At 34.8% G+C, this 24,030-nt stretch overlaps 1 protein-coding gene across 1 annotated transcript; it reads left to right on the top strand.

Annotated features, from left to right (window-relative positions):
- The first annotated feature begins 19,004 nt into the window (after positions 1–19,004).
- LOC131660320 (WD repeat-containing protein DWA2-like) lies at positions 19,005–23,606 on the top strand. The gene is made up of 13 exons (XM_058929540.1): positions 19,005–19,239; positions 19,342–19,425; positions 19,524–19,656; positions 19,898–20,009; positions 20,353–20,452; positions 21,202–21,329; positions 21,532–21,601; positions 21,914–22,002; positions 22,277–22,322; positions 22,598–22,668; positions 22,769–22,842; positions 22,914–22,972; positions 23,074–23,606. The coding sequence occupies exons 1-13, from the start codon at positions 19,195–19,197 to the stop codon at positions 23,113–23,115; spliced, it is 1,053 nt and encodes a 350-aa protein (XP_058785523.1). The 5' UTR covers positions 19,005–19,194; the 3' UTR covers positions 23,116–23,606.
- Positions 23,607–24,030: the final 424 nt, after the last annotated feature.

The raw sequence follows: 24,030 nt of genomic DNA on the forward strand, positions 1-24,030 counted from the left end.
GTTTTATTGTTTAGATTTGTAAAAAATAAATGGATTAAGAGAATAGGTAAAATACTACTTTTACTTCATATCATGTTGAAGAATGCAATACAAAATGATATGAAGTAGAGAAAAATTGAAGAAGTTGTAGACATACTCATAATGGATCGTGACCTGAAGTTGTGTATCCAAGAAGAATGAAGAAATTATTTATGAAACAAAGAAGGATAAATAAGTACAGAACTCTACAAGTAGTAGAAAACAAAATATAATAATAGGATATAATTATAAGAAGAGTATCGAAGCAGCTATCAATTTGAAATATATATGTCATGTAATTATAATGTATCCCCTACTAAAGATATTACCCCCTACTAACAATGTTTAGGGTTTAGGGTTACTGGGATAGTGTATCAATCTAATTGTAATGAATTGATAGTTGATTGATTGTTTGTACTTGGAACTAAAAGTAACTCCAATGAAAACTTCTTTCAACAATTAATTGATATAAGTTTGTCTATTTTTGATAAAGTGTTATGTATCTATCTTGAAGGCATGTATGTCATTTGTAATTTAAGTTGAAAATGTGACATCCCATGTGATGTTTTGGAATTTTTATACTCTGATTTTCGTATAATTATCGGGTAGAAATTGGGTGTTACATTTGTTGCCCAAAAATACCTCTCTTCCCGACCAACGTCTAGTTTTGGGCAGTCTTCCAGAATTCTTAACTACACTCCTAGAATTCTGGTAGTCATGCGTTTTGGGCCTAATGTAACACCTCTTTTCTAATCCCAATAATAACATATTAACAGAGAAAAATAGAATGCATATCATAAAAAGGGTGTCATATGTCATTTCCAAAACAATTGAAAACCAAACATAAACATACAAACATGCATTCGTCATTTTTGACACAAAAATCATTTTTCAATGTAGGTGTTGTGCTCGAGGTGTTCAAACTATATAAATTTCTATCCGAAGGAATGTTTTGTCAATATTTGCACTAAATATCCACGAGTGGAAGTTTTCTTTAAATTTGTCTGAAGGAATGTTTGGTCAATATTTGTACTAAATATCCACCAGTGAAAGTTGCCTTTAAATCTGTCTGAAGAAACTTTTAATCAATTTTTATACTTAACATCCACTAGTGAAAGATTGTTAATTTTCTTCTTTAAAATAGATTAGAAAATAAATAATATTGATATCGACGTGTCAATGTAGGTGTTATGCTCGAGGTGTTCGGACTATATAAAATTTTGTCTGAAGGAATGTTTGGTCAATATTTGCACTAAATATCCACCAGTGGAAGTTGTCTTTAAATCTGTCTGAAGGAACTTTTGGTCAATTTTTATACTTAACATCCACCAGTGGAAGATTGTTAATTTTCTTCTTTAAAATAGATTAGAAAAACAAATATTATTGATGTACATACCCAAATATTTAAGATTCAGGTTCCATAACCGGAACAAGCGAAGAGTGAACTAAAAGCCTTCAAAAACAGAGGTGATAACTCCAATAACTCAGACTAGTTCCACACTATCCGGACCGGCCACTGTACCTCAACCCGCCTCATACGAGGACGAGAATACTTCTTCCATAACGTGGCCACCGGGTACCTTGTCATTGAACAACCAAGGGTTGTAACGATTCCGACGCATCAATGTCAGCCATTACCAAGATTTGAAGGCTCACAGTGATGAAGGGTAGTTACACATTCATAGCTTTGTGTATAATAACCACTTAATATATAATTATATAAAATAAATATCAATGAAATTAAATAGGGAATTAAAACGGTCGAGTATAATCTCACCAAAAAAAACGGAGGATTATCATAAATGCTACAATTATGAATTTTGTTAAAACAAAATTTAACAATCATTAATCAATTTATCTCATGTTAGAAATCTATGTATCCTCAACTTTTATAGTTACTCTTTTTTCAAATTTTCCACACTAACTGCAAATCAATTTTTTTTATTATTAAATATATATATATTTTTAAATAGTTGGGTATTATCTCACCAAATTTTTTTAAATCATTAATTAATTAACTTTATAAATAATTATAATATTTTTAATATCATTAATTTTTAATATTGTAACAAAAAACTAAAAATCATACTTATTTCATTCATTTTTTCAATCATTAATTAAATAATACTATAAACATAAATATTATAATTTTAAATTGATTGTAATAAATTTAATGACAACCAATCACTACATATCATTAAAAAAATAATAATTCTTATTAATTTTATGTATAATAGTTGAGCTAGGTATAACACTATTAATAATCCTTATTAGTTAATTTATTTTAAATTTAAAAATAAAAATGAATTTCTTTATGAGTTTATATTTTATTAATTTGTTAAATAAATGCAAACTATTGTTATAAATGATTAATAATATTTTGTTTAAATTAAAAAATAAAATAATTGTAAGTAATTTAAGCAACACATATAAGGAATAGACATAGTAAAGATGCACATAAGTAAGGTATTACACATCATCATATCTTCATGTTATACTCACACTTTTACAACTTCATCAATACGCGACCATATATCTTCACATACAATACATCATTAAGCAACACAACTAAATCATTATGCAATGTCACATAGAATTTAATGCAACATCATAGACTCATGCATGCGGTACCAAGCTTCACTGATGACTTGGTCATCTTCAATCTCCAAAGATTCCCACCAATAGAATTGATTCCCGTTTGGAACCAGAACACTTCACTAGACCGAAGTCCTAATCACCATCACTGGAAAGAAGTCCTAAACCATGCCATGAATGCAATGATACGCAACAACATATTTAATATGATCACCACTAGTCAACACGCATCATTATTCATGAATCATCATAAGCATCATCATATCATCATAGTAATCCCAAAGAACATCATAACATCATCAATACATCATAATAATATCATAATAAACAAGACATTATCATATCATCATCATAAACAACACAACATCATAATAACCAAATCGTCACTGTGATTCGACACGGAGAACCTATTTCCATTCTAACTTAGATCTTAGAATTATACTCCTTATTCTTCATTTTAGTCTAACTACTTCAAGTTTATTGCGTTAGCTCACCTTAATCCGAGCTCTAGAACTAAAATTATGATCATTTTAAGAATGTCCAAAATAATCATCCAAACCTGCCATCTGTCGCCTAGCGACATCCTCCGTCGCATGGAGACACTACTGTCGTGTCACCCGTTGCCCGGCGACACTAGGAGCGACACATTACATAAACTTCCTCTTTTATGCCTCCCTTCACCCCTAACTTCGCTTGGAGAAGTTTTGTCGCCCGACGATACGACTCCCATTGCCCGGCGATCTTGTGCGAACAGGGTTTTCATATTGCGATTTCTGCACTATACTAGTCCAAACTTCCTGCAATTTCATCATATCACAGTTCCTAAAACATCATATAATCATGGGGTTTCATCATCTATCAATATCCTATAATCCTATACTCATTAAAAGTTTATCGCACTTAATTTAGTTTGAATGATAATTCTTGTATTTATAGATGATATGGTAGAGTGAGAGCAACAAGGGCAGGTGGATGAAAATGGAACTGACGGCAACACTTGATAAAAGAGACCTCTCATAACAGAGAAAAAAAAGTGAAAAAAATACTAAATGGAATAGAGTGTTATCTAATAATGTATGTTTTATTGTTTAGATTTGTAACTAATAAATAGATTAAAAGAATAGGTAAAATACTATTTTTGGTTTTTTATTTTTACTTCGTAAGTGTCATACCCCAATTTTTGACCCTAAGATCATACATCATTTGCATTCAATCATCAATCAAGAGCACCATTATGAAGCTTTATCTTTGATACTGTGATTATCTCTGAGGGGAATTATCGAGCATTTATAGCCTTTTTATTTGTTTATACTAACCAAAAAAAATCAAAAATATATGTTTTGTCTCTTTTGTTTATATTTTACAGGTGAAAGATCGGGCAAAAATCAAAACAGTGCAAGAAAACAGTTTTTTGAAAATTTGAAGATGGAAATCGATTTACCCCTGTGGGAAATCGATTTCCTGTGCGCAAAATTCAAAAAAATATAAGGAGGGAAGCTTGACATCATTTTGGCACCTTTTTATTTGATCATTTTATCAATTTTCCACCTCATCAAAATTAACTCATTCATTAAACCCTCTTTAACCTCATTTTACCATTTTTACCATTTAATTACCACTTTAATCACCAATTAAACACAAGTTAATCACCAAACACAAAAAGACCAATTTGCCACTACTCTTGCTCCAATTCTATAAATAGAGCCCTCTACTCTCTCATTTCTCAAGCTTTTGATAGCCAAAAAAGTTCTTGCAAATTCATTTCTCAAGCTTTTGATAGCCAAAAAAGTTCTTGCAAATTCATTTCTCAAGCTTGGAGAGCCAAAAAATTGCTTGCAAATTCATTTCTCACCCTTTCCAAAACCCTCACCCAAAGTTCATTTTCATAGGATTAGTAAGGTTCACATTGAATCTTGCTAATTTTGAACTAAGCCTCCTACATTTCACTCTTTTCTTTGATTGTTCATCTCCATACTTGAAGGATCTACACTTTGTGCTTGTTCTTGAAGCTACTTCAACACTTTAATTCAAGAATTGGTAAATTCCTCAATTCTAAGATGTAGATCTTTGTTGCTTGTGTTCAATGCATCTTTGATGCTATATTGGTGCTATTTGATGGTGATTTGATGGAAAATTCGTGCTCCAATGGATATGTGATCATAAGGTGTTTGTATGTTTGCTTAAGTCAAGTTTTATGCCTCCTAATGCTGATTTTTTGAATGCTGCGTGCAGGAAATCGATTTCCCTCTGTAGGAAATCGATTTCCACCTTATTTTTTTTCAAAATTTGAACTCTGCACTCAGGAAATCGATTTCCTACAGAGGTAAATCGATTTCCTGCTGGCAGAATGTGTTTTTTTGCCTTTTTTATGCTTGTTTTGGCTTCCTACTTCCTCCACTTCATTAATATCATTGGATCTAGGATGTTGATAGGTTTGAAATGACCTAATCCATAATATTAGATGAATGATATTAATGATAGTGTGAGTTGATTATCTTTTGTGAATTTTATTCTTATTCCTCCATTTCATTAATATCATTGGATCTAGGATGTTGATAGGTTTGAAAGAACCAAATCCATAATATTAGATGAATGATATTAATGATAGTGTGAGTTGATTATCTTTATGCATTTTATCTTCTCCTTCTCCTTTTTTCTTTTTATCGATGAAAGTCTTAATACTTTGAGAATTGTTATGGATTCTTAGTAAAGACTAGATCGTTACCTATTTTCTTTTCGTGCGGTATTGCTTTCGGAAGGCGATCTACATATCGTTCTTCTCGCATGCATTAGCACATAAAGTTTTGACCGGCCTCGTTGTAGGGTGATTTCTACATAAATCACTTGGCGATCTGCTTAACATAGCGCAATATTTCGTGTCCCGAATAAAAAAGATCAAACATGGAAGAGAATTGTATGCGGTTGATTTAAGACTTGTGGAGGTTTTTATCGTGTAGTCGCTATGATTCTATCAAGCTTCTGATAAACCCCATTGAATTTAAATCCGAGTACATCATTCACTCACCATAGATCTTCCTACTAACTTTGATAACATACTTGACAAGTTTCAAGATGGTTATCTTTAACATTTAACAACTAACTTTAATTTCCGCACCTTTACTATACCGCTCTTTATATTACCGCTCTTTATATTTCTCGCTTTATCGCTTTACTTTATCATTTCATCATATTTACCTTCCGTCATTTTCTCTTTGTCCACTTGGACATATGTTTATGTTTCCGTTATTTTTTCTTTTGTCCACTTGGACCATACTTTATTTTTTTCGCTAAAACACTAATAAATAACCAAAATCTAAAAAATACATAAGGCTCTCTTTGGACTATCGGTTACTATCCCTAGCACTTTGGAGATTCGGACTTATGGACCTAGTACCTCTGGACTCATTCTATTACTATCCTGTGATTGTTCTGTCTGTCTGGCATTGTTCTGTTGTATGTTTATGTGTGCAGGTATTTCCTTGAAAGCCCCTGATGGTTAATTCCAAGGCATTTATATAAGGATTTTACCCGAAAACAGCCGTTACTCTGCCCAATTTTCGTCAGAATCTTAATGTGCTTAATGAAAAAGGGTGCTAAGACAATAAGTTCATCTGGATCCCCAAGTGTTAATGTGTTGGTATTGATAAATCCAAAGGATGGGAAAACTACCTTGGCTCTTAATGTCAAGTGTTGGCTTCTTATTTGGTTAGACCGTTTCTTTCCTTAGCTTTTATTTTATGCATTAGGTTAGCCTCTTCATCTCCTCCCATTCTTAAATTTTCAAAATCTTCTCCCTTTTTACAAAACCTTCTTATGTTTGCAATCTTTTCAAAACCTTTTTCTTAAAAATATCTTTCGCCCTTAGTGGCTTTTCTTCAAAAGTTTAGACACCGTTAATTGTCGAAACGAGTGGTTATACCCCACGATTTTGAAATTGATTGATAATAATGAGATCTTTTCTGCGTGAGAGAGCTAGTGGCATACTCGTTGATTTTATCCGAGTTGGAGCCCTTCTTTCATTTGCGATGCAAAGAACTTGTTTGTTCTCATGCTCAAGATCAATGGCTGAGTATTTCTCTCTAACGACAACATAGTGTTTATTCGTTTTAAAAACGTTTTTCCCTTAAGCGGAACTACATTAGCTCTGACTTCTCCATTGCACCGAGGAGGTATGTAGGCCCAAAGCTAAATGCTTTGCCGAGCTTATTTTAAAAATAAAACAAACCCTTTTTTAGCACACACGACACAGATTTTCAAAAAGGTTCCTGTGGAGTACCATAGATATGAGGGGTGCTTAAAACCTTCCCCTTGTATAAACAACACCCGTACCTAAGATCTCTTCTTTTTGTTTTAAAAACAAACTTTGGTTTTTTTTCGTTCTTTTCCCTTTTCCTTTGGAAATAATAAAAGCGCGGTGGCAACTTTCACTGAAATATTGATTCGAGTCAATCCCATGACTTCGATATCAGATTTTCCCCGCTACAGTAAGTTTATTTTATCCTTTCATTTTTTTTTCTAAAAAAAAATACCCTACGTTTATACATAAATTTTCTAGAATCATGCCTCCTGAATTTAATGAACATCACTTGAACTGGGGTTACCCTACTTTCATGCCTTTGGTTGAACTACATGATTCTGAAAAGGGATTTGTTCTGAAGGATATTTGTATTAATGTGAATCAAATTATAGAGATGATTATTTAAAAAAAAAAAAATCAATGGTCTATAACAGAACATGTGGTATCTAAGGGACCATTAAGGACATAACTGCGAATATTCCTAGTTCCTTTTCTTCCTCTTCCCCTTCCCCTTCTTCCTCAGACATGGTATTTGCGATAATAGTTTTTCATTAACATAATTATCTTCCTGACCATTGAGAACATTATCAAAGGTGTGGCTTGTGCCAGTAGATGTAACTGCTGCACTAAAAATAAAAATAAAAATAATATATATATGCAATGACAAAATCTATATTACTTTTTAAAAAAGAGAAAAATAAAATAAATTGTAATGTTAAAAGTAATTTCTACAGTTTCTGTTCTACTTTTTTTATATTAGCCAAACTAATATTATTATGTAATGAATTCATTGATAATGTCCTTAATGAGATAGGTTTTCCAACTAAGCTTGTTAATGTTATTATGCAAGCAAATAGATCTACCAAGCTTACTTTTAAACTCAAAAAAGGAATGGTGGATTGAGGGGAGTTATCCATGATATTCTAGTATCATGGGAAGGAGGTAAAGTTAGTAGGGGAAGGAAGTAATAGGTAAACTCAAAAAAGGAATGGTGGATTGAGAGGCGTTATCCATGATATTTCAGTATCAGGGGAAGGAGGTAAAGTTAGTAGGGGAAGGAAGTAATAGGAAGGGCAATGTGAAGTAAGGGTTGAGCAGTATGCTTAGTTTACATGAGTCTATGATCGAGACAGGAGAAAGACTTGTGGTGACATGCGCTGGAGGAATGAATAAAGTCTGAACAAAACTCTGGGATAAATTTCCTACTGTGTTTAAGGAAAAGTGGGATTACCTCCTACACGAAAACAAGTTCATTGCATCAATCTCATGCCAAGTAAAGGTCCTGTTAGTATAAGGCCCTACTGATATCCGCATTATCAAAAGGAGGAGATAGAGAGGCAAGTGCAGGAGATGCTGGAAACAAGAATTATCAGGCCTAGCACCAGTGCTTTTTCAAGTCCAGTTCCGTTAGTAAGTCAGGGTAATTGTCTCGGAAAAATACCCTATTCCGGTAGTAGATGAATTATTGGATGAATTATTTGGGTCTAAGGTGTTTTCCAAGATAGATCTTAAACCAGGATATCATCAAATAAGGATAGTGAAAAGAAGAGAAGGTGTAGTATTTATGGCATGTGATATCCGGCCAAGGGGTAGCAGCGGGTCCTTCTAAGATTCAATGTGTCCAAGAAAGGTGTAAGAGGGTTCTTGGGCCTGATGGGATATTACAAAAAGTTTGTTAAGGATTACGGGAAGTAGAAAAGCGATTAACAGAACTGACTAAGAAAGGAAATTTTCATCGGGGTAAGGAAGCAGCTGAAGCTTTTAAAAAGCTAAAGGATGTGATGACTCAACCTCCTGTCTTGACTCTGCCTAATTTCAAACTTCCCTTTGAAGTAGAATGTGATGCATTAGGGAGGGGGTATAGGGGTTGTACTGATGCAAAACAGACAGCCTATTACTTATTTCAGCAAGGCTTTGTCGGAGGGCAACTTGGCTAAATCAGTTTATGAAAATGGATTTAAGGGAAAATGTCAACAGCTAACCTCAGTGCTCCTGTCACCATTACGGGGCTGTGTGATACTGAATGGGCCTCTGACCTAGAGTGTTGTGTGACAATCACAGTGCTGCTGTGTCACATGCTCACAATCCAGTGTTACACTCAAGAACAAAACATATGGAACTTGACATTTTCCATGTTAGATAGAAGGTCAAACAAAAAATCTCTCTATATTTCAATCTCTCTCTTCTTCTTTACTCTATGATTTATCATACTTCTAACCTTCTTAACTAAAAACATAACATAATTAAATATTGATAGGACTAACAGAACAAAATTATAGAGAAAGGGAAATTGCAAGGAACTTGGACAGGGATCAGATTAGTGTGTGAGGCAGGCAACCTGTTAATTAGATAAACTGCAGTATGGAATGCATGATCCTTAAAATGATAGGGAAGAGAAGCTTGAGACAACAAGGACAAACCTTTCTCAACAATATCTTTATGTTTTCTTTTAACAACCCTATTCTGACGGTGAGTGTGAGGGCAAATAAGTCGGTGGAGAACCCCATTCCAATGACACTAGGGAGAAGCGAAGTGGAAAGTGACGATTGAAGCCACGAGAGGAGCAATTGATCTTGCACTTCCCACGCAGTGAATGCAGGATTCACGTTACCAGCAAGACGGTCTGCTTCGGATAAGTACTTGTCAGGAATTCGCGGAGCAACACAATAATGATGAAGACGGTGCGCTCGGAGCACCGGTTCAACCTGCTGCAGCCACACTAAATAGTTTATAGACTACATCAAATTGATATCTCCAAAGCTTAGCCACCCAATTTTGTTGATCCATTGTGGTTATACGTTGCTGCATTAATTGTTTCAAACTCTTTTGATTTGTACACACCGTGAACTTGTTCCCTATGAGATATGGGCGCCAATGTTGGATTGCAAGCGCCACAGCCATTAATTATTTTTCATATGCTGATTTGTTTAAATTACGATCACTTAGACCCTTTTTGACAGTGGTCAACAATCCCCTGTGAAGACAGACTACTCACAGTTCTGTCACGCCAATTTCCAATGCTGGCAGTATGAGTTTTGCTTGGTCCAAAACCAGACATTTCACGCGGACCACCTGTTGATTTTCGTCTTGAAAAACGATCACGATTGTCTTTATTATTACCAATCATAACCCAATCGCCATTTCTGCCTTCATTCTGTGTGACAACCTTATTACCAAAAACAGGTTGGGACACTGACCCATGTGACCTTTGCGGTGTCCATTTTCTTCGGCCTTCTACCAATTCACGTCTACTGCTCGAGCCACATTCATTAACTTCGCTCTTGAGATAGGACCCATAGCAATCATGTTGCGAACCTTTCCCCTGATTTTTCCCTTCAAACCATGAATGAAATAACCCAAATATTGGTCAGTGGGTAATCGGGGCAGTTCCTTCCTGTTGAAGTGCAGAAATTTGTTCAAATACATTCCCGTCACTTACACCACCATACCTCTCAAGAAGTGCATCTTTCAAATTCTCCCATGTTAATGTTTCATTCTCCTCCATGTAGCCCATAATTATTTTTTTTTGTACCAACTGAGTACTGACCCATGATCGTGCGATGATTCTTCCATATCCTTCTCCTTATTCGAATTTAATAAAGATTTGATCTTCTCCTGATTGTCTTTATTTTGATTCTGCATTTTATGCAAAGAAACCTCCAAAGTTGCGATTTTCTCTCCAAGTGCAGTCACTTGGGCCTCCATCTTCTTCGGTGGCATCCAGTTTTAGAAATTCACTGACTCCGTCTTGAGAATCCGATAGGTCGGACCAATTTGATAGGACGAACAAAACAGAATTATAGAGAATGGGAAATTGCAAGGAACTTGCGATTTTTCATTGACAAACAAAGGAAATACAATCTGAAAAAACTACAAGAGCAGTTTGCTCTCTCAGAAGATAACTTCTTCTAACCTAATAACTTCCAAATAAACTTCTCACATAACATAAAAGACAATAAACAACAAACTTAAATACAATCCACAACATCAGTCAATAACCGCTAATAACTAACTATTTGAATTTAAAGTAACACAATAATATTACATTACTTTTTTATTTTATTACTCCTTTGATAAACCCTCCAAATGACGGGTTTACCCTTCTCCTTAGTCTGTGTGCTATCAAATATTTACCCGAAGGCGTTGTCTGCTGGTAACTGGATGCTCCAACTTCAACTTCCTCCTGGTAACTGAATGCTCCAATTTCAAAATCGGTTCCCTCTTCCGTAGGCCTATCATTATTTAATGTTGGTGTTGAAGAATTCTGATCAGTTCCCTCTTCCTCCACCTCTCTCGTAGGCCTCTCATTATTTAATGGTGTTGTTGAAGAATTCAGATTCCATTCCACCTCCATACTTGCCTCACTTGCCTCTGACACCAACCGATTTCGTCTCATCTCCCAATTTGATTCGAATTCCATTAATGTAGTAGATGTATTGATGAGATGAACCCAATATCCAATGGGATTCAGGTCAAGATCTCCTTCAAACAATTGTTTGGGGACTAGATGTGGACGGTGAGGTATGTGATTACTTCCTCCAATCACATGTGTAATTGATTTTGCTATATCAATTTGTGACTTATAGGGGTGAACTTTAACATCCTTGTAAGGCATCCAGATTATCTGAAAAGAAAAAAACTTATATATAATATATCAATTAATTCTCACAATAAAAAAACATATGTACGTGATTTTTCTCTACCTTTCTTCATCTGTTTTGTTATACAATCTTACACTAAGAGATAACTAACAAGAAAGAAAAAAAACTGAAAAGGAATGTAGTCAATATAAAGAAACTCACATTTTCTTCTGTCTGTTGATTTAAAAAAATTAAGATTTCTTCTTGAGTCGAACTGTTATGGCTGTCAAAGGATGGGGGTCCAGAAATTTAACGAAGGTATTTACTCCTAAGTGGAATATCTTTTGTCTGACATCTGACTGGGTGTTTCGTATAGCATATTGGAAGGAGTTTTGGCATCCTAAGAAACGCAAATACCTAAAAAAAAGGAGACAATTTTTTTAAAAAATAAATAAATTAAAGATCACATAAACATTAAAAAAAATTGGAAAAAAAATATGTTGAAAAAATTACCATCAATGCGAAGGTGCATCCGCCAATTTTAATTTTTTCTTTCGAAAGCCGTACATCATGGTCACCCAAGATGCAGCTCCCCAGGCATACAATTTGATTTTTTTATGTCCTCAAGAAAGGACAGATATCCATTGCGAACCTTAGCCTTCAGAGCTTCTTGAATAATAAGACAAGATATACCAAGAAGAGCTGTTGCACAACATGCTTGTTCCACATCTTCATCAGGGGATTCATCCGTAACCTTATTGATGATCTCAACCAAATTGGTATTGGTGATATAACCGTCAACGGATGGAAACCCAATTCGTTATCGTTAAAGTTATCAGGAAACATAATTGGTTCACCATCAATCGGTAAGCCAGTTATCATCAACACATCTTCTAGGCCAAAATAGATTTTTGTTTGGCTTAGGTTAAATGTATTGTTTTCATGGTCAAAACATGTATTAAGAGCAACCAAAAGAGGCTGACATTGTTTGGCTGATCGAATTTTATTGTTCTTTATTACCTTATTAAATTACTTGTCGAAACCTGACCCTTTCAACAAATATTTTACTTTCTTGGGCAAATCGAATGCTGTAAAGTAGTTCAATCGCTCTCTGAATTCCAGTTTACTACTATTTTCCATTTTAAAATATTTGCAAACGTTGAAAGCGAAAAAAGAAACAAAAATTAGAAAGCTAGAAACAGTGAAAAAAGCATGAGTCAAACACAAATACAAGATAATACTCCCATGCTTCAAAACAACTACAACAAGAAGAAAATGACAAATAACAATAATAATAGTAAGTTAGTTTAAACAAGTTGCTGACTGCCTCACTAAAGCACTAACTCAGACACGACCCAACCAACTCAAAAACAAACTTGGGGTGACACTGTCAATCATTGTAATTAGTGTAATTACCAACCAATTACTGTCAGTATTATTTGTTACCTTATTTACTTGTAATATCTTAATGCTAGCCATAATTATAGGATCATGTATTGCTAGCATCTTTTATATATGTACACTGTATTCATTAAGATCAAATATATCACAGTTTATCTTTCATTATATTTTCTAACTATGAGGGTGTTTGCCAAAGATAGCGGACGGAAGACGGAATACCCTAAACAAGTTCTTTAGTATATATTATTTACACTTGGGAAATGCTAAACAGTGTGCCTGCCCCTGGACCAGAGTTATTAATTCCAGATAGCGGAGCGAGGCAGCCAACCACAAAAATGGGGTAGTATAATCAGAAATTTCAATGACAATCAGAATAGTCAATCTCAATTAGAATTACAATGACAATCAGAAATTATCCCAATTTCAATCAAAACAAAATAGCATAATGAGAAATGATCACCAATTGCTTCAATAATAAAATGGAAATAGATGAATACCTCCTGAGTTGAAGTGTGAAGATGGAGAAGTTGAAGTATGGAGAAGTTGAAGTGTGCGAATGTCAACAGCGTACGAACAAGCAGCGAACGGCGGCGGCGTGCGAATTTGTGAGGGTATACGAATGAACAATATCACAAGCGGTTTTGACAGTCAATGCAGTTAAAAAATTCAAAATCATTGTTTTATGTCAATAAAATTTTACACAATCATCATTTTAAATCATTGTTTTATGTCAATAAAATTTTACACAATCATCATTTTCTTCAATTTTAAAATAAAATTATGTCAATAAAATTTTACACAATCCTCATTTTCTTCAATTTTAAAATAAAAGGTATTTTTGTTCAAAAAATAAAAATAAAAGGTATTTAATATTTTTATATTGTATTTAGATTTAGATGTAGATTATGTAATATTAAGAATTTATATTGATTTTCACAAAATTTGATGCTTATGTGGCATTCTTTCAAAGTTTTTCAATCTAAGCCAGGCTTTCTAATTTTTTAAATATTTTATAAAACTAGTGTGTTACCCGTGCATTCTCACGGGTACCCGTCATTTTTGCGCATTTGGATTGAGGAAAATAAAAATATTAAGAAAAGATTAAATTTGGGTTAAAATGGGAAAAGTTATAGAAATACTAATATTAAAAAAATTGAATATTAAAAATTAAAAATAATTAAGAAAATAAAATTTATATTATTTTAGATTGAATAATACATTTAAGGATGTATTTAAGAAATGTAGAGGATCCATTGAGAAATAATATGTGTAAAGAAAATGTATGGATTATAACTCATAAAATGAATGAACTATTTATTGAAAGGCCCATATAACCGAAGTCCCAATAAGAACAAAAACAAACATGGGTTCATTTTGTTCGGGAGTCTTCCCTTCGTCGTTGTCTTGTTCATGTGGAGGATGAGATGGAGGGGGAGAAGCTCTCAAAACTCGAGTTGATCTTGTTAATCACATTAGGCTCCTCGAGGATCACTGCCTTGCCATTTCCCAGGAGACTTATGCCTCAACCGTTGCCCAATTGAAGATAAAGAATCGGGGGGTTGAGCTTAACATTGAAGGCACTGGACCTCTTCATCAAGTGAAAGAGGGCGTGATCGTGTCTCCTGATATGAACGGCGAGGAGGGAGCAGGAGGGTCCCGACAGTGGAGGAACAAGATGTCCAGATGGATAATGCAGTTTAAGTAATGTTTGTTTATTCCCTTTTTGACTAAGTTTTAGTTTATGGCCTGCGTGCCGATCTACTTTGTTTATTCCCTTTCTTAACTTTAATGTATTGCTATATTTACTGGCCTGGCCGTCATTGGCTAGTGTCGGAGACAATTTCCGGGCCGTAGACATCGTTTGTTTGAAGTTTTTCATTTTACATATGTGTTTTAGATAGTATTTGTTAGGACAGGGAATTTGCTCGTATGTATGTTTTTTCGTTCGTCGAGTGTGGGGAACTTGATCGTTCTGTCTGGTTCTGGTGCCTGGCAGGGAGGCGACTCACGGGCTCCGTTTATTTGGATTCCGAGTTTCACGGCGTGAATGGTCCCTTCGCGAGCAGGGGGTTCTACTATTTTGGTACTGTTACGATGGGAGATACTCGATTTGGGTATCCCTTGAAGGATCAAATGTTAACTCGATTAAGTGAGCCATCATTTGTCTTTTCGTTTCAACCTGAGGTGTTAGGTTGTACCTAGGCCACACCCGTGACCATGATTTTCTGCCTTGTGGAAGGTTCATTCGGTCTTAGCTATAATATTGTTTAAGCTTTTCAGCGTTCCAAGGTCGAGCAAGTTCTTCTCCTTGTAGATTTTCTAAGTAATATACATCGTTCTCCATTTTTGCTCGGACGCGGTATGGACATTTCCAGTTTGCTGCCAGTTTGCCTTCTCGGGAGTCTTTATGGTTCCTTTTAAGTACCAAACTGTCTATCTCGAATTCTCGTTTGATCACCTTGCAATTGTGTCGCAGGGCGATTCTTTGTTTCAGCGAAGCTTCTCGGAGGGCAGCACCTGTTCGGATTTCTTCGACTAGGTCGAGTTCTTCTCCGAGAGTTTCGTTGTTCATCTCCTCGTCTAAAGAAGCTTCAGTTCGTCTCGTGGGCTCATGGATTTCGATTGGGATTACTGCTTATGTTCCATACACTAGTCGGAATGGCGTTTTCCCGGTCGTAGAGTGGGGTGTAGTACGATATGCCCAGAGTACGCTATGCAGTTCTTCGACCCATCTCTTTTTGATTTCGTCGAGCCTTCGTTTGATTCTTCTCAAGATAACTCTATTCGCAGCTTCAGCTTGCCCGTTCGTTTGAGGGTGCTCGACGGACGCGAAATGTTGGACGGTCCCAAGTTTTGTAACGAAATCTTAGAAGTTTTTGTCTGTGAATTATGTTCAGTTATCGGTGATACACCGAAGCGGGCGAGTTTGTAAAAACGGAGCACATTCTGCGCAGTTATTTTTGCCAGTGGTTCTGCCTCGATCCACTTGGTGGAGTAGTCGACGGCCACTATTATGTATTTATTTTGATTTGACCCTGTGAAGAATGGTCCTAGAAGGTCTATCCCCCACCAGGCGAACGACCATGGAGATGTTAATAATTTGAGCTCGGTAGGGGGAGTGAGGTGCATGTCTGCATGTCGTTGGCATTTGTCGCATTTTTTGACACGGTCCTTGGCTAGGAACCAAATAATAGAAAACAAGGAAACTGAAGCCTCAAGTGGAGAAACCTGGACTACAGTCAGAAAGAACCGCAGAGGCAGCAGTCGAAGCAACAGTAGTGGTAAGTCCCCATCTAAGATGCCAATCAATTGTGGAAATGTTTTTGCAACACTAAGGGATAGATCGTTGTTAGTGTTCAATGACGATGTTCCATGATCATTTCATGGAACGTAAGGGGGCTGAACAAAGCAGGTAAGAGTAGAGAGATTAGCTCCTGTCTCCAAACTCTCCACCCTGCAATGGGCTATGATTTGTTGGGATGATAACATGGTGCATATAGAACAGATTGCTAGCACTGACCAATTGATTCATTGTAAAGTACAGGATACCGCAGGAAATTTCTTATACTATATGACTGCGATTTATGCCCAAAACCAATAGAATTAAGGAGGAAACTGTGGCAAGATATTGACAAAATATACTCCCAGCAACAAGGACCTTGGATGCTGATTGGTGACTTTAATAATGTTATTAAAGTTGAAGATCGTATCGGAGGGAATGTGGTCACAAAAAAAGAATATATTTGAAGGCGGAGAAAAACACAAGAAAGTGGGGGGTTTTAATTGTGTTTTTTCAAATTTTATTTCCCTTTCTATGAATCTTTTCTTTCTTCTTAGTATCTCATTTTTTGGATATGCTTAGATTATTGTTGCGGAAGCATGTTAGAGATGACATTGTTGTACCCCAATTTTTGACCAATGATATCCCACCTCATTTCAAATAGTAGGATGATCATCATCATTATCATCATGCATACGTCATTTGCTAACCAAAAAAATACCAAAAAATTGTTGTTTGTTGCTTGTGTCCTAAGACAGGAGATTGATCAAGAGGAGATTGGGAAAATTAGGGTGTTGAGGCCCACAAAGGAATTCAACATTCTTTTATGATTAAAAGGATTCTCTAAATCAATATCAAAGTCCAAGGATGGTTCAATGCAAGATCAATCACCTTCAAGTTCATTAGAAGCTCCAATTAGGGTTTTTGACCTAATTCCACTAGAGAGTTAACTTTTAATCAGAACATGTTTCCAAGACTCAAACTATGATTCAAGGACATCCAAATCAACATTATAATCCATTCACATCATTCATTTGAAGAGGAGACCTTGATTCATATGAAAATCACAAAACTGCAGTTCACTTGGAAAAAGTCAACTATGCAAGTCAACCTTTAACTTTTGAGGAAAATGGTCAACTATGGACTTTTGAGGATTCAAATCATCATCATATGACTATTGAAGACATTTTGCCAAAGAAAATCAAGAAAATTCATCAAGAATCAAAAAGTCAACAAAAGTTAAAATTAGTGTTTTTAAGTGATTTTGACCTTATTTTGGGAACTTCAAATTTTGCCTACAAACTCAAAAATCTCCAAACATGAAAGTTGTAGATCTTGGCAAAACAAACAACTCATCACAATGCAACTTTTGGCTAAAAGTGATTATTTTGAGAGATTTTGGATTAAGAATGTTTATGTTCAAAAGGCTTGGAAAATTTTAAGTGTTTTCACCTAGTTTTTTCTTAACTTTAAGGCCTTTTTTCTCCATGATCCCAAAAGAGTTTGAGGAAACTTTTAAGAAGTGAATTGAAGTATGTAGCAAGGGCTTTTCAAAGATACCATTAACATGAAATTCTATGGCTTGAGCTATGAGATATGATTTTGCAAACAACACTCCATAACACTTGAAAAACTCCATGAACATGAAGAAGTTATAAACCAAAACTATTCGAAATGCAAAGATTCCTTTCTTCCAGCTCCTCTAACTTGTTCAAGGCACCAAACTCAGATGATTTCACTTCCTTTTGAGCTATGATCCATGTGTTTTAAGCATTGTCCAAAGTTTCATTCCATTTCAAGCATAAAGTGGTGACTTCCATTCTTGTAAAGCCACTTTAATCACAAAGTCCACTCTCCTTGAGCTTCCAACTTGTTGCTTCTGCATACGCTCCATCTAAAACTTAGACCAAACATGTTTAAAGTAACCAACAACTCCAAGCATGCTTGTACCATACCATTGGAACCATAACTTTCATGTTTCTTCATGAAGAAGCAAAATGGTACAAGTATATCACATGTGAACTTCTTTTGATCAGATTTTTCCCTCCACAAACCACAAATTATGCCTATAAATAGAGGCCTTTGCTTCTGAAATGAAACACACAATAATCCTCAATCTCACCCTCTCACCAAAAAATCCATTTTTTGTCATTTTGCAATTTGCTAGCCATTTTTAGTTACAGAAGTTCTGGGTGCAAACCAAGCATTCCAACAACTTCTAAACATCATTTGTGAGCTATCCATCACTTCCATACACTTCCTAAACACTCCAAACTCAAAATCACTCTCACGCCTCCATTAAAGAGCCAAAAAGAGCCTTAACCTTCCAAAATACAAACCAAACACAAACCTATCAAACTATCACTAATACCTTCTATATACCATACAGAAGCTATTTGAACCACAGAGAAAAATCAGAGACAAAATCGATGAACGGAACTGAAAACTGTGTGCGAAATGAATGAGAATGAGGTGTTTTTTCCAACAAAAAAAACCTAACACATAGGAGCCATTTCAAACGGCTCCTATGTGTAAGCATTTGTACATAGGCGCCATTTCAAATGGCTAACCTAATTTAGGTTGAACATAGACGCCATTTGAAATGGCGCATCCTCTTAAAAGTTGTACATAGGCGCCATTTGGTTTGGCGCATACTCCAGAGTGTGCTGCCAAACCTAAACACTTTAGTAAATTTTTTCAAAATGTGATTTTTTGGGATTTTTTTTTTAAACATTGTTATTTAAATTTTTTTTCCCTAATTTATTGATAGCAATTTAAAAATTACGAAAAATTAATGTGCCATAAGTTAAGTTAGGGGATGATATCTTAAATCCTCCGATTTCTTCTTTCTAGCCCACATCACAGCTTCGACCCAAAAAACCCACATCACACCTAAAAAAAAAAAACAGCAACCGTGTACCGCGGTGCGCCATTTTTGGGTTTAACTCCGGTTACTGTATCTGAACCTCTTCATTCAATTCTAGTAGTTGCAGATTCATCGTTCAACTAAGCAAGCAAGATCAATGCAAGCTGTTTCATCTGGTATCGGATACGGTCTCAAATATCAGGTCAATTCCACATTTCCATAACCAATTCTCATTCATTCAAAATCTCCATTCATCAATCTAATCATCCACTTCAAATTATTTTCATTCTCTCATACTTTTTAGGCTAGATGCATATCAGATGTAAAAGCAGATACAGATCACACTAGTTTCCTCGCAGGAACTCTCAGTCTTAAAGAAGAAAATGAGGTATATAAATATATACACGCGCGCACGCGCCAATTTAGTTTTCATAGGGTTTGATCTTAATTGATTGTGGAATGAATCGTTAAATCATTTATATATAGGTTCATCTTATTCGGCTTTCTTCAAGTGGAACTGAACTTTTCTGTGAGGGATTGTTTTCGCATCCCAACGAGATCTGGGACCTTGTTTCTTGTCCTTTTGATCAGCGAATTTTCTCAACCGTCTACTCTAACGGTATTCCACACTCTCTTTGAATTTTTAAAGATTTTTTCATATAAGGTATAAGCTGTTTTCATAAGTTATTTTGGAAAACTTATGAAAGTAAGCTGAAGAAGCTTATGAACAATGCCATAAGCAGTTTTCACATGCTCTTCCAAAACGAAACTTATGTTGGTAGATAAGTTCAAATAAATCAATCCAAATAGGCCTTAGTTAGAAACTTAAAAGACTTATGATTACGTTTTGTTCATAAAAGGTGAATCGTATGGGGCAGCAATATGGCAGATTCCGGAATTATATGGCGAGTTGAATTCCCCTCAGTTAGAGAGAATTACATCTCTTGAAACTAAATCCGGTAAGATTAAAAGGTGAGTACCAAATTCGCTTATGCAAATTTATTCGCTCTGAATCTCTTGAGTGACTTGTTAGTTTTATCATTTTTCACTTCAGCTTCTACTGTATGCGGTTTCTTTGCCTGAGGTTTAGGTAGTTGTCTGAACTCTGAAGATGTTGATGGAATTTGTTCGGAGAAATTAGTTAACTATTTTGATAACATGTGTGATTTCTTCACTTCACTCTATTGGACTAATCTTTTCGAAGTCTTGAAAAATTTTCCTTAATTATCTTACTACTTTCCACTTTACTATATGCTCATTATTCACATTTAGATAATCTTTTACTGTTTCTTACTGAACCTTCGCTACCAAGCAGTATTCTTTGGTGGCCAACTGGAAGGCACGATAAATTGATTAGCATCAACGATGAAAGCCTGTGTTTGTGGAGTTTGGACGTGTCCAAGAAAACTGCACAGGTACATAGTTCATGGCATAATATATGCAGTTTCTGACATTGACTCATGCAATGCAAAAACATATGAATATTATACTGGCAAATACATATTGTTTCAAAATCACATGCTATCATTACTCAAGTTACCATCATCTGTTGCAATAAACAAACCAATAAATCTTTACAACGCGGGAGAAGAAAACATGTTGATTTGGGGAGAATAAACCATGAAAGATTATCTGGTCTTGTGCAAAACAGAACGAAATAGTTTCTCTTTGTATTGTAGGCATTTAAAATTAAAAAAATGAAGGGAATAATATTTTACATGTTGTTTGAATGAACAATTAGTTAGTTTGTTACTTTTATTGAATGTTAAAATGTTGTTTGAATGAGAGGCATTTTAGAAAATGAAAGATAGGAGAAGTTGGCCAATGGGTTTTCCCAAACAACGATGAACTTGTGATGAGTCAATGGTTGATGCAACTGAGAATGGATTACATATCGTCCATAAGGGATCTAATTTTGTTCCCTGATAAAAGTTTAATATGGGATGGAAAATTTAACATTGGTATTAATTGCCAATCTTAATGCAAGTCAAACACTAGAGTTTTATGTGAGATTTTGTTAGGACCTAAGATCTGAGTTAGAACTTTGATAATCACACGCCTCTATGTCAACAGTGTCTGCGTTATTTAAATTCCGTGTAACTTTTAGTGATTTTGACTTAATTCCCCCACCTTCCTCTCAACACTTACAAATAACAAAATCCAGGTACAATCCCAAGATTCAGCTGGTATGCTGCACAAGTTATCTGGAGGAGCATGGGATCCGCACGATGTGAATTCTGTAGCTGCAACTTGTGAATCATCTCTCCAGTTTTGGGATGTAAGGACAATGAAGTATGTTCCTAAATTAATTATTTTACTGGTTTGTTTAGAATTTCAATGTATTTGGAGTCTTCCTTCTGGTTAAGTAAATTACTCGTTGCATTTCAAGTTCAATATTTAGGGTGCTGGAAGAAGGATATATATTCCCTGAAACCTAGTAGTTTCAATTTTAGTTCATATTTCATGTTTACTAATTGAATTATTTATATTACAGGAAGACACTCTCAATCGAGTGTTCCCATGTCCGCAGTGCTGATTACCATCCTAGAAAGAACAACATACTTGTAAGAGTTGAACTTTATGAGCCTCATTCTACTGATATGTGTCTTTAAACCTTCCATTGGGTTTTATATATGCATGTCTGATATAATGTGTGTAACTAACATTTTATTGTTGACATTCAATTATAGAAACAAAAATGTACGTCACAGATAGTTATTTTGTGTTTCCTACCGTCAAAATACTTAAATTTAGATTTTCTGAGTTTTCTCAATTTGGTTATTGATTGAGTTTACAGATGAAACTGTCTTCTAGATTGTAGTATTCGACCTACTTTTTTTCATATTGGCAAAATTGAATAACTATGCTCTGTACAGGTTACAGCAGAACATGAGTCAGGGATACGCATCTGGGATCTAAGAAAACCAAAAGTTCCCATCCAAGAGCTTCCAGGCCATACACATTGGTACCTATCATGAACAGTTTTAAAGCTTATTTTATTTTTTATCTAAATTCCCAGTCCAAGAATCCTACTGTAGAATTTCTTATATGAGAGAGAAAAGAAAATAGAACAACTGTGCTACTAGTGCTTCTCATATGTTCTTATGATGAGCCTTTTAATGCACAGATAAACCTACTGTTTTTCTTTCATTTAAAAATGTATAATGAATTAAACTATTTGATGTTAGTTTTTCTTTTTCAGACATCTGATTAGCAATATGTATTACTTGTATTGCCAGGACATGGATTGTCAAGTGTAACCCAGAGTATGACGGAATAATCTTGGTCCTCCTTCTCTCCCTCCCTCTCTCTTTCTCTCTAAATATATATAATCTCACACACGTACAAATAAATACGGATAAGACTCCCCTGCAGTGGAATTAATTTTGAGGGTGAATACATCTTTGCTCAGGATTGAGACAAACTTATTTTCTTAAGAGCTTTTTCTTCGCACTTGTGCATAAACATGCAAATTTTAATTACTTTTTAGGGTGAATAAATCTTTGCATGTTATGGAATATTTAGTTATTTGTCATTTAATTTGGATTTGGATATGTCAGAGTGCTGGAACAGATTCGACTGTCAACTTGTGGTCAGCCTCTATAAACCATGACGAGTTAACAACTGAAAGGTCATATTCTTATCTTTAAAGATCATTACGTATTTTTATGTATTTTCTAAAACAAATTTTTAATGTACTTTTTGTTCATCTTTGCTTGCATATTTGCCAGCCAACCAGAGTCACCGGCCCGTTCGGTTGATCCATTGCTTAATACATACAGTGATTATGAAGACAGCATTTACGGTAAGAGCTTCAATAACTCATGATCTTTTCATTTCAGCCTTCCGTGTATCAATCTTTTATTCGTTTTACAGGGCTTACATGGAGTTCTCGTGAACCATGGATCTTTGCATCCTTGTCCTATGATGGAAGGGTAAGAAAACAAGCAAATCTTTTTGCTTACATGTTTGGTAAAACACGATTATTTCCCCCAAATAAACGGCTCTAATTACGCACTTTTACATTTCAAAACAGGTGGTTGTAGAATCTGTAAAGCCTTTCATCTCCAAGAAATGATGTTCAACACCATTGCCTTGATGTTACCATTTGCCATTGTGTTGTGTACTTTATTATTTCTTGCCTCTCAAGGCTTGAGATAAACAGATGACTGGAAGATTCAAGAGGTCGTTGGCGAGTTTGATGTGTCTTAACATGAATAAATGTTACAGTGGCATCACATCTTTGACCAGGAGTAATCCATAGCTCAGAAATCAACAATTTTTTGGTTAAATTTTTATCTTTCAAACTGTGATTTCTAGCCTATTCTTTGGTTTGACACCCATCTTGTGTAGTTCATCAAGTCATTATGTAATCTATGGGTTGAGGATCAGCTACCTAATCTATGGAACCACAAGTTCTTTCTGTATCTATGGAACTATAAGTGAGGAACTTCCTTTCTAATTGACATTTTTCATTTCCCTTGTAGTTTATAAATTGTATGTAATCAGCAAAACGAAAAACCCAAAAAAAATGCAAGATGAGATGGGTTTAGAGTCTGCTTGGATGAAGTATTTTATCGAGGAAAAGTAATTTTTTGAGGGTTTAGATGACTCTATTAAAATTTATTGTTTGGATAAAAAATATGGAGAATTGTTAAAATGATGTAAATTTATAATGTATTTTTAAATTTAAGGAATTTCAAATGACACCAAAAATTAAAAAAATTGAAATTGTTTTTTTACTCTATATAATACAAATGTTAAATTGTTTATTATTAATTTTTTAAAATTTGCAAGATGGTCTTCATATTTTATAAAAATTTCAAATTTACCCATAAAAATTTCCAAAAATTACAAATAAGTCTTTAATAATTTTCAAACCAATCCCTTCAAAATTTAAAAAATTGCAAATTAGTCCCTATTTTTCTTTTTCTTTTTTAATTTGGCTCAAAGTTTTAAAATTTATGAAAATAATTCTAAAAATTTAACAAAG

The sequence above is a fragment of the Vicia villosa genome, linkage group LG3 (assembly GCF_029867415.1).
Source record: "Vicia villosa cultivar HV-30 ecotype Madison, WI linkage group LG3, Vvil1.0, whole genome shotgun sequence".
Classification (NCBI taxonomy): domain Eukaryota; kingdom Viridiplantae; phylum Streptophyta; class Magnoliopsida; order Fabales; family Fabaceae; genus Vicia; species Vicia villosa.